Source organism: Mustelus asterias, unplaced genomic scaffold (genome assembly GCF_964213995.1).
Source record: "Mustelus asterias unplaced genomic scaffold, sMusAst1.hap1.1 HAP1_SCAFFOLD_741, whole genome shotgun sequence".
Lineage (NCBI taxonomy): Eukaryota > Metazoa > Chordata > Chondrichthyes > Carcharhiniformes > Triakidae > Mustelus > Mustelus asterias.
The window spans coordinates 94,293-106,528 of NW_027590690.1; the positions used below are offsets into that span (position 1 = coordinate 94,293).

Sequence of the window (12,236 nt, forward strand, 5' to 3'; positions counted from 1 at the left end):
TCTCTGCATATGCGCGCGCGGGCCCTGCCGCAGAGCGCAGGCTCTCTGCACACGCGCATGGGCCCTGCCGCAGAGCGCAGGCTCTCTGCACACGCGCACGGGCCATGCCGCAGAGCGCAGGCTCTCTGCACACGCGCACGGGCCCTGCCGCAGAGCGCAGGCTCTCTGCACACACGCACGGGCCCTGCCGCAGAGCGCAGGCTCTCTGCACACGCGCGCGCGGCCCCTGCCGCAGAGCGCAGGCTCTCTGCACACACGCGCGCGGGCCCTGCCGCAGAGCGCAGGCTCTCTGCACACGCGCACGGGCCCTGCCGCAGAGCGCAGGCTCTCTGCACACGCGCACGGGCCCTGCCACAGAGCGCAGGCTCTCTGCACACGCGCGCAGGCCCTGCCACAGAGCGCAGGCTCTCTGCACACGCGCACGGGCCCTGCCACAGAGCGCAGGCTCTCTGCACACGCGCGCGCGGGCCCCGCCACAGAGCGCAGGCTCTCTGCACACGCGTGCGCGGCCCCTGCCGCAGAGCGCTGGCTCTCTGCATACGCGCGCGCGGGCCCCCCGCCGCAGGCTCTCTGCACACGCGCACCCTGCCGCAGAGCGCAGGCTCTCTGCACACGCGCACGGGCCCTGCCGCAGAGCGCAGGCTCTCTGCATACGCGCGCATGGGGCCCCGCCACAGAGCGCAGGCTCTCTGCACACGCTCGCGCGGGCCCTGCCGCAGAGCGCAGGCTCTCTGCACACGCGCGCATGGGGCCCCGCCACAGAGCGCAGGCTCTCTGCACACGCTCGCGCGGGCCCTGCCGCAGAGCGCAGGCTCTCTGCACACGCGCGCATGGGGCCCCGCCACAGAGCGCAGGCTCTCTGCACACGCTCGCGCGGGCCCTGCCGCAGAGCGCAGGCTCTCTGCACACGCGCACGGGCCCTGCCGCAGAGCGCAGGCACTCTGCACACGCGCGTGCGGGCCCTGCCGCAGAGCGCAGGCTCTCTGCACACGCGCACGGGCCATGCCGCAGAGCGCAGGCTCTCTGCACACGCGCACGGGCCCTGCCGCAGAGCGCAGGCTCTCTGCACACACGCACGGGCCCTGCCGCAGAGCGCAGGCTCTCTGCACACGCGCGCGCGGCCCCTGCCGCAGAGCGCAGGCTCTCTGCACACACGCGCGCGGGCCCTGCCGCAGAGCGCAGGCTCTCTGCACACGCGCACGGGCCCTGCCGCAGAGCGCAGGCTCTCTGCACACGCGCACGGGCCCTGCCACAGAGCGCAGGCTCTCTGCACACGCGCGCAGGCCCTGCCACAGAGCGCAGGCTCTCTGCACACGCGCACGGGCCCTGCCACAGAGCGCAGGCTCTCTGCACACGCGCGCGCGGGCCCCGCCACAGAGCGCAGGCTCTCTGCACACGCGTGCGCGGCCCCTGCCGCAGAGCGCTGGCTCTCTGCATACGCGCGCGCGGGCCCCCCGCCGCAGGCTCTCTGCACACGCGCACCCTGCCGCAGAGCGCAGGCTCTCTGCACACGCGCACGGGCCCTGCCGCAGAGCGCAGGCTCTCTGCATACGCGCGCATGGGGCCCCGCCACAGAGCGCAGGCTCTCTGCACACGCTCGCGCGGGCCCTGCCGCAGAGCGCAGGCTCTCTACAAGCGCACACACGCACAAACACAGCAGAGCGCGGGCTCCACCCTCTCCACACATACAGCCCCCGTGGGCTGTGTCCTGTCTACACACAGCCTCACTGCAGCGTGCGGGCTGCATCCTCCCTACACACTGTCCAGTCAGTGTGCGTCACTTCTGCAAACTAATCCACAGTCAAGGGAATGAAAATTTCAAACCTACCTTCAGGCCTTTCATCAAAATCTTCATCTTCTTCCTCCGAGCCAACCGAATACTCTGACTGGTTGTCTGAAACGTCATCCTGCCAGTCTGGAACGTTAGGTAGAAAAGAGAAGATCATTACTTGTCTTAACTTGTGACTTTTTTCTTTAAAAATACACCGATTATTTGCCCCATTGCAGTTTTATTCTCGTTGTCTCACAGGAGGATTGGCATACCAACAGAGTCACCTTTGGGCTGAGCTGTAACGTTCCAAGCCGTCAGACTGAAGAGGTTGCTGGACCCAGCAATCTGGAAATCAATCCCGTCCGTGGTTAACTCTGTTCCCATTTGACAACTCCAGGTGAGAACGAATGAAATTTCAGCCAAAGCTGGGCTGTACAGGGTCTGAGATTGACCAGAATCAGACACCGGAACTGGCACGAAATCCAACTCAAAATCGACTTCAGGAAGTGTAAAGGGAGAACATGCCCCTGTCTACATTAAGAACATTCAAATGGTCATTGGATAAACATATGGATGATATTGGAATAGTGTAGGTTAGAGGGGCTTTAGATTGGTTTCACTGGTCGGCACAACATCGAGGGCCGAAGGGCCTGTACTGCGCTGTAATGTTCTATGTTCTACATCAATGGGGATGAAGTAGAAAGGGTCGAGAGCTTCAAGTTTCTAGGTGTCCAGATCACAAACAACCTGTCCTGGTCCCCCCATGCCGACACTATAGTTAAGAAAGCCCCACCAACGCCTCTACTTTCTCAGAAGACTAAGGAAATTTTACGACTCTCACCAACTTTTACAGATGCACCATAGAAAGCATTCTTTCTGGTTGTATCACAGCTTGGTCTGGCTCCCGCTCTGCCCAGGACCGCAAGAAACTACAAAAGGTTGTGAACATAGCCCAGTCCATCACACAAACCAGCCTCCCATCCATTGACTCTGTCTACACTTCCCGCTGCCTCGGGGAAAAGCAGCCAGCATAATCAAGGACCCCCCCACGCACCCCGGACATTCTCTCTTCCACCTTCTTCCGTCGGGAAAAAGATACAAAAGTCTGAGGTCACGTACCAACCGACTCAAGAACAGCTTCTTCCCTGCTGCCGCCAGACTTTTGAATGGACCTACCTTCGCATTAAGTTGATCTTTCTCTACACCCTGGCTATGACTGTAACACTACATTCTGCACCCTCTCCTTTCCTTCTCAATGAACAGTATGCTTTGTCTGTATAGCGCGCAAGAAACAATACTTTTCACTGTGTCCCAACATGTGACAATAATAAATCAAATCAAATCCTTCTTCCTTATGTACTCTATGAACGGTATGCTCTGTCTGTATAGCACACAAGAAACAATACTTTTCACTGCATCCCGATACATGTGACAATAATAAATCAAATCAAATCCTGCTCCTGAGCTCAAGCGATGAAAGGATGTGAATGCATTGGAGAGTGTGCAGAAAAGGTTCACAGGAATAGTCTAGGGATGGGAAATTTCAGTTCATGGAAGTAAGTTTATTTATTAGTCACAGGTAAGGCTTACATTAACACTGCAATGAAGTTACTGTGAAATTCCCCTAGTTGCCACACTCTGGTGCCTGTTCGGGTCAATGCACCCCTAACCAGCACGTCTTTTGGACTGTGGGAGGAAACCGGAGCACCCGGAGGAAACCCACGCAGACACGGGGAGAACGTGCAGACTCCACACAGACAGTGACCCGAGGCCGGGAATCGAACCCGGGTCCCTGGCGCTGTGAGGCTAACCACTGTGCCACCCTGCTGCCATCAGGATAGGTTGGGACTGGTCTCCTTGGAGAGGAGGAGGAGGAGGAGGACAGGAGGAGATTTGATAGAGATGTTCAAAATCATGAGGAGGCTGGACAGAGTAGAGAGGGAGAAATTGTTCCCGCTCGCAAAAAGATCGAGGAGGAGACGGGCAAAGATTTAAAGTGATCTGCAAATGTGATGTGAGAAAAAGCTTTTTCACCCAGCGAGTGGTTGGGGTCGGGAATGTTCTGCCTGGAAGTGTGGTGGAGACAGGTTCAATCGAGGCATTAAAGAGGGCGTTAGATGATTATTTGAATAGAAACGATGCGTAAAGGTATGGGGGAAAGGCAGGGGAGTGACACTAAGTCATGATGTTCTTTTGGAGAGAGCCGGTGCTGACATGATGCCCCGTAACCATTCTACGGGGTATGGTGGTGATGGTATGAGGGATGGTGCAGATAATAATTATCGGGGTTACACATGGGGTGGAATTGGAGTTGAAATCCAGGTGGGGCAAGTCGGTGATGAAGAAGGTCACTGAGGGAGGAAATATGGCTGTGGAAGCGAGTCTTGGTAGATAACTTGTCCAGCACTAAGAGAGAAATGGAAAGCAGTGAAGGTGGACGGGGGTGGGGGTGACAGGGGGGGGTGCGGGTAGAGAGACATATGGAAATCCTGTCGGAGCTTTGACAAAGAGTCGTCTGGACACGAAACATAGAACATAGAACATAGAACATTACAGCGCAGAACAGGCCCTTCGGCCCACGATGTTGCACCGACCAGTTAAAAAAAAACTGTGACCCTCCAACCTAAACCAATTTCTTTTCGTCCATGAACCTATCTACGGATCTCTTAAACGCCCCCAAACTAGGCGCATTTACTACTGATGCTGGCAGGGCATTCCAATCCCTCACCACCCTCTGGGTAAAGAACCTACCCCTGACATCGGTTCTATAACTACCCCCCCTCAATTTAAAGCCATGCCCCCTCGTGCTGGATTTCTCCATCAGAGGAAAAAGGCTATCACTATCCACCCTATCTAAACCTCTAATCATCTTATATGTTTCAATAAGATCCCCTCTTAGCCGCCGCCTTTCCAGCGAAAACAATCCCAAATCCCTCAGCCTCTCCTCATAGGATCTCCCCTCCATACCAGGCAACATCCTGGTAAACCTCCTCTGCACCCTCTCCAAAGCCTCCACATCCTTCCTGTAATGTGGGGACCAGAACTGCACACAGTACTCCAAGTGCGGCCGCACCAGAGTTGTGTACAGTTGCAACATAACGCTACGACTCCTAAATTCAATCCCCCTACCAATAAACGCCAAGACACCATATGCCTTCTTAACAACCTTATCTACTTGATTCCCAACTTTCAGGGATCTATGCACACATACACCTAGATCCCTCTGCTCCTCCACACTATTCAAAGTCCTCCCGTTAGCCCTATACTCAACACATCTGTTATTCCTACCAAAGTGAATTACCTCACACTTCTCCGCATTAAACTCCATCCGCCACCTCTCGGCCCAACTTTGCAACCTGTCTAAGTCTTCCTGCAAACTACGACACCCTTCCTCACTGTCTACCACACCACCGACTTTGGTGTCATCAGCAAATTTGCTAATCCACCCAACTATACCCTCATCCAGATCATTAATAAATATTACAAACAGCAGTGGCCCCAAAACAGATCCCTGAGGTACACCACTTGTAACCGCACTCCATGATGAATATTTACTATCAACCACCACCCTCTGTTTCCTATCCGCTAGCCAATTCCTGATCCAATTTCCTAGATCACCCCCAATCCCATACATCTGCATTTTCTGCAGAAGCCTACCATGGTGAACCTTATCAAACGCCTTACTAAAATCCATATATACCACGTCAGCTCTTTTCTCTCCTGAACAGGTGCTGTTGCCAGACCTGCCGAGATTTTCCAGCATTTTCTCGTTTGGTTTCAGATTCCAGCATCCGCAGTAATTTGCTTTTATTCAATAATTATGGGAATGTCTACAGGGATGAAGAGCTTCAGATATGTAGAACTGGGACTGTCCTCAATGGAACGGACGTCCATGATTGAGGGGAGATTTGATGTCGGGGTATTCAAAATAATTAAGGGGAATGGACAGAGAAGGGAAGGGAAGAAACTGTCCAGTTTTGGTGGAAGAAGTGAGAACCAGTGGGTGCCGACGGAAGGTGCTCTGGCAAAAGAAGCAATGCGACATGAGGAAGAACGTAGCAAAGGTTTTGGATCTGGAATGAACTGCCGGGAGTGTGGTGGAGGCGGGTGCAATCGTGGTTTACAAAAGGGAACTGGGCAGTTATCGGCAGAGGAATTATTTGGGCTATGGGGTAAAGGCTGGGACGTGAGACGAGACAGAGCAGAACATAATAGGTCAAATCCGTGCCTCTTGCTCAAGCAATGCGGGAAAATGACTGGCACTCTCGACCAACCGTCCCAAATTCCAATAAAGGTGTGTGTTTGCTCTGTTAAAAGAGCGTCAGACAGCAGGAAGAATAGAGAATGCAACTTTATTAGAACAGAGAAGTTCAGGAGATATCTGTTAGAGGTGGTGAGGAATTATGATATTAAGGAATTATTAACTAGGGTTAAATTAAAAAGCAGAACCTCAAAAAGGTAACCATCACTGGATTATTATCTGAGCCATGAACAAATTGGCATCAGGGACATTAGATTACAGAGTTCAATGCGTGGGAAAAATATTACTAAACTAGAAAGAGTGCAGAAAAGATTTACTAGGATGCTACCGGGACTTGATGGTTTGAGTTATAAGGAGAGGCTGGATAGACTGGGACTTTTCTCTCTGGAGCGTAGGAGGCTGAGGGGTGACCTTATAGAGGTCTATAAAATAATGAGGGGCACAGATCAGCTAGATAGTCAACATCTTTTCCCAAAGGTAGGGGAGTCTAAAACTAGAAGGTATAGGTTTACGGTGAGAGGGGAAAGATACAAAAGTGTCCAGAGGGGCAATTTTTTCACACAGAGGGTGGTGAGTGTCTGGAATGAGACGCGAGAGGAAGTAGTAGAAGCGGGTACAATTTTGCCTTTTAATGAGCATTTACATGAGTAAGATGGGTATAGAGGGGTATGGGCCAAACATGGGCAATTGGGACTAGCTTAGTGGTTAAAAACTGGGCAACATGGACAAGGCAGGCCAAAATGGCCTGTTTCCATGCTGTAAACCTCTATGACTCTTTAAATGCTTTCTGAAGTTTATTTATTAGTGTCACAAGTAGGCTGACATTAACACAGCAATGAAGTTACTGTGAAAATCCCCTGGTTGCCAGACTCCGGCGCCTGTTCGGGTAACACTGAGGGAGAATTTAGCACGGCCGATGCACCCTAACCAGCACGTCTTTTGGGACTGTGGGAGGAAACCGGAGCACCCGGAGGAAACCCACGCAGACACGGGGAGAATGTGCAGACTCCACACAGACAGTGACCGGAGGCTGGGAATCGAACCCGGGTCCCCGGTGTTGTGAGGCAGCAGCGCTAACCCGCTGTGCGACTCAGTCATGGCGACCGGGCACCAGCAGTGGGGAAAGTGGGAGCTGTACTGCCGGGGCAGTCTGCACCTGAACCGTGCTGGGAGCGTTCTGGCGAGTTAGATGAGAGAACTTTAAACTGGATAGTGTGGGGGGGCGAGGGAAGGTGTGATAAATTGAAGGAAAGGGACAAGGCAAGAAAGCAAGGTAGCAATAAAGGTAATGATAGAGTGTGGCAGGAAGGGACAGAGTGTACAAACCTCAGAGTGAACCAGCAGATAAATCCAGAGTTGGCAAAACAAAAATAGTAAAATAACAGAACTAAAGGCTCAAATGAATGTGTGTGACCCGATAGCCCTGAGAGAGAGAGAGGTGGCTGCAAGGTGATCAATGCTGGGGCCTGGCTATTCGAGGGTACTTGTCATCTGGGCAGTTAGCAGTGGGGTTGCTCTGTTAACAATGACAGGAGTTTAATAGCGTATAAAAACAATTGGTGAGAGGGAGGGAGGAACTTAAAACAATTACAGGCACCAGGGAAAGGATACTGGGAAAACTCTTAGAACTGAAGGCGGGCAAGTCGCCAGGATCATAGAATCCTGCAGTGCAGAAGGAGGCCATTCGACCCATCAGGTCTGCGCCAACCACAATCCCACCCAGGCCCCATCCCCGTAACCCCATCCCCGTAACCCCTAGCTAGTCCCCCTAACACTAAGGGGCAATTTATCACGGCCAATCCCCCTAACCCGCACATCTTTGGACTGCGGGAGGAAACCGGAGCACCCGGAGAAAACCCACGCAGAAATGGGGAGAATGTGCAAACTCCACACAGACAGTGTCCTAAGCCGGGAATCGAACCCCCGGGCCCCTAGCGCTGTGAGGCAGCAGTGCTAACCACTGTGCCGCCTAATGAACTTCATCCTTGGGTCCTGAAACAGGTAGAGGGAGTAAATCTAATCTTCCAACATACCCTTGATACTGGAAATGCCCCATCAGATTGGGTAATTACAAGTCAGTTATAGCCTCACATCAGTCAGGATAAATGGGTCATTTTCAGGTTGGCAAGCTGGAGTAGCACAGGGTTCAGTGCAAGGGGCCTTACTTCATAGAAATCATAGAAACCCTACAGTGCAGAAGGAGGCCATTCGGTCCATCGAGTCTGCACCGACCACAATCCCACCCAGGCCCTACCCCCACATATTTTACCTGCTAATCCCTCTAACCTACGCATCTCTGGACTCTATGGGGCAATTTTTAACCTGGCCAATCAACCTAACCCGCACATCTTTGGACTGTGGGAGGAAACCGGAGCACCCGGAGGAAACCCACGCAGACACGAGGAGAATGTGCAAACTCCACACAGACAGTGACCCGAGCCAACTCCACACAGACAGTGACCCGAGCCGGGAATCGAACCTGGGACCCTGGAGCTGTGAAGCAGCAGTGCTAACCACTGTGCTACCGTGTCTGTAAACATGAGGTGGATTTTCACAGTAACTTCATTGCAGTGTGTTGCCAAGTTAGTGCTTGTAAGATTATTTTTTTAAATTCTAAAATGCTCCAAAAGTTGTAAAATGTTCTGGTCCTGTTAAAAAAAGGTAGTTTTTTTTCGGTCCGTTATTTTATTTTCGGTACTGAGGAGATGCAAGGTGGGCGCTGTACACAGACTGAAACATTACGTCGCCAGCCCAGGCAGTAACGCTACCAAAACACCAGAACACGTTTCTGAATCAATTTAAAATAGGCATTTGAATAACAGCAGCCTATCAGATTTGAATTTGATGTTTTTGGTAACCTGTAGACCGATCCTACTGCCGGGATTTTTGGTACGTCATCAAGGGTATAAAAGTCACAGCTTCCAGCTCCGGAGAGCCTGAAGACCGCCTGCCAGCAACGGCTTGAGAAAGAGAGACACAAACAGCAACTGTCTCTAACAGCGTAACAGCCACATTTATGTTTTAAAAGAGAGCCTCATCTCAATCGTAAAAGGTGCCAACAGAAGATAATGAAAATAGAAGGTAAAGAAGGAAGATTCCGGAAGACGACAAACCTGGTTAAAATTTTGAGTGTGACTAAAGATTCTATTTTTTTTGTTAATAAGTGGGAATTGTATCTATCTAAACAGCATTCCATTAGAATCGTGTTTTATTTAATTAATAGTTTAGTTAATCTGTTCACTGTTAGTTAGATAAATGAAGTGTTACTTGTTGATATTTACAGAGCGTGTCTCAGGTAGTTATTTTGATATAATCACCACAAGTTGCCGAAGAACAAGTATTAGCCCTTCGCACACTCACTTTAACAGATCATGAAGAGAGGTACTCCTCTGAGTGGTCGAGTGTTAGTTCCCAGAAAGGAGATCAAGTTCCCCTTCGTAACAAGTGTTAATGTAAGCCTACTTGCGACACTAATAAATAAACTTTAGACTGGATGAAGGGGCTGAATGTATGGTTAGGTTAGCCCTGGGTCCAACGGGGAAAGCGCACGGTGCCGCTACCTACCTTGGTCCTCCTGGGCAGCGTCGTTGTAGTTGACCTGCTTGCGGACCCGCTTGCCCTTGCCCAGGTTCCTGGCCAGGTCCTCCTGCTGCTGCTCGTAGTGGTGCCGCAGCAGCTTCTCCCAGTAGTCGGGGTCTACGTTCTCCTCTTGCTTGATGATCTCCCTCTCAATCTCCTCTTCCTGCAGACGTGCACACATAAAACAAAAACACCCACATCAGCAAGTGTCACAGCTAGTCAATCCCCGGTGGGAACCAAGTGCCTGTGGACCTCAAGCAGCTCAGCAACACCTCCTGGAAGGAGAGGGGCAGCATGTGGAATAACCACAGTAAGCTTCTCAACATAGTCAATGCATTGAAAATCAAAGGCAGCAGTAGTTATGAATTACTGTAGACATGCCTACTGTAGACATGCCTGCTGTAGACATGCCTGCTGTAGACATGCCTGCTGTAGACATGCCTGCTGTAGACATGCCTGCTGTAGACATGCCTGCTGTAGACATGCCTGCTGTAGACATGCCTGCTGTAGACATGCCTGCTGTAGACATGCCTGCTGTAGACATGCCTACTGTAGACATGCCTACTGTAGACATGCCTACTGTAGACATGCCTACTGTAGACATGCCTACTGTAGACATGCCTACTGTAGACATGCCTACTGTAGACATGCCTACTGTAGACATGCCTACTGTAGACATGCCTACAGTAGACATGCCTACAGTAGACATGCCTACAGTAGACATGCCTACAGTAGACATGCCTACAGTAGACATGCCTACAGTAGACATGCCTACAGTAGACATGCCTACTGTAGACATGCCTACAGTAGACATGCCTACTGTAGACATGCCTACTGTAGACATGCCTATAGTAGACATGCCTACAGTAGACATGCCTACAGTAGACATGCCTACAGTAGACATGCCTACAGTAGACATGCCTACTGTAGACATGCCTACTGTAGACATGCCTACTGTAGACATGCCTACTGTAGACATGCCTACAGTAGACATGCCTACAGTAGACATGCCTACAGTAGACATGCCTACAGTAGACATGCCTACAGTAGACATGCCTACAGTAGACATGCCTACAGTAGACATGCCTACAGTAGACATGCCTACAGTAGACATGCCTACAGTAGACATGCCTACAGTAGACATGCCTACAGTAGACATGCCTACAGTAGACATGCCTACAGTAGACATGCCTACAGTAGACATGCCTACAGTAGACATGCCTACAGTAGACATGCCTACAGTAGACATGCCTACAGTAGACTTGCCTACAGTAGACGTGGTCATGGGGATGATATGGCAGTGGGAGATTTTACATAAAGAAAACCCAACAGACTGGGTAATCAGAGTATATCCACCCTCATAGAAACACAGAAACTAGAAGCAGTAGACCCTTCGAGCCTGCTCCGCCATTCATTTATCATCATGGTTGGTCATCAAATTCAATATCCTGATTCCCCCCGCCCTTCCCCCCCATATCCCTCGATACCTTTAGCCCCAAGAGCGATATCTAATTTCTTCTTGAAATCACACAACATTTTGGCCTCAACTACTTTCTGTGGTAGTGAATTCCACACATTCACCACCCTCTGGGTGAAGAAAAGATGCACCATAGAAAGTATTCTTCCTGGTTGTACCACAGCTTGGTCTGGGGCTCCTGCTCTGCCCAAGATCGCAAGGAACTACAAAAGGGTCGTAAACGTAGCCCAATCCATCACACAAACCAGCCTCCCATCCATTGACTCCGTCTACACTTCCCGCTGCCTCGGGGAAAAGCAGCCAGCATAATCAAGGACCCCACGCACCCCGGACATTCTCTCTTCCACCTTCTTCTGTCGGGAAAAAGATACAAAAGTCTGAGGTCACGTACCAACCGACTCAAGAACAGCTTCTTCCCTGCTGCTGTCAGACTTTTGAATGGACCGACCTCGCATTAAGTTGATCTTTCTCTACACCCTAGCTATGACTGTAACACTACATTCTGCACTCTTTCCTTTCCTTCTCCCCTATGTACTCTATGAACGGTATGCTTTGTCTGTATAGCGCGCAAGAAACAATACTTTTCACTGTCTCCCAATACATGTGACAATAATAAATCAGATCAAAAAAAATTCTCCTCACCTCAGTCCTAAAAGATTTACCCCTTAACCTCAAACTTTACCCTATATCCTTAAACTATGACCCCTAATTCTGGACTTCCCCTACCAGATGACACCAAATCTGAGGTTCCGGTCACCACATTAGAGGAAGAATGTGATTGCACTGGAGGGGGTGCAGAGGAGATTCATCAGGTTTCCTCCAAGTGCTCTGGTTTCCTCCCACCGTCCAAAGATGCGCAGCTTAGGTGGATTGGCCATGCTAAATTACCCCTTAGCATCCAAAGATGTGTAGGTTAGGGGAACTGGCGGAGTAAATGTGTGGAGTTACGAGGAATGGGCCTGGGTAAGATGCTCTACCTGGGATGGAACATTTAAGTTATGAAGAGGTTGCAGAGGCTTGGGTTGTTTTCATTATAGTAACTCCACACATTTACTTCGCTAATTCCCCTCACCTACACATCTTGGAGGAAACCTGGTGAATCTCCTCTGTACCCCCTCCAGTGCAATCACATCCTTCCCATAATGTGG

At 51.0% G+C, this 12,236-nt stretch overlaps 1 protein-coding gene across 1 annotated transcript in view; it reads right to left on the reverse strand.

Moving 5' to 3' along the window:
• The window catches only part of LOC144487336 (chromodomain-helicase-DNA-binding protein 3-like), a gene marked incomplete at its 5' end in the record, with an annotated part of 178,666 nt that overhangs the window by 65,693 nt on the left and 100,737 nt on the right, over nt 1–12,236 (reverse strand). The window contains 2 exons of the mRNA XM_078205414.1: nt 1,829–1,915; nt 9,597–9,774. Coding sequence (XP_078061540.1) covers nt 1,829–1,915; nt 9,597–9,774 — 265 coding nt within the window. The remainder of the gene's footprint in view (nt 1–1,828; nt 1,916–9,596; nt 9,775–12,236) is intronic.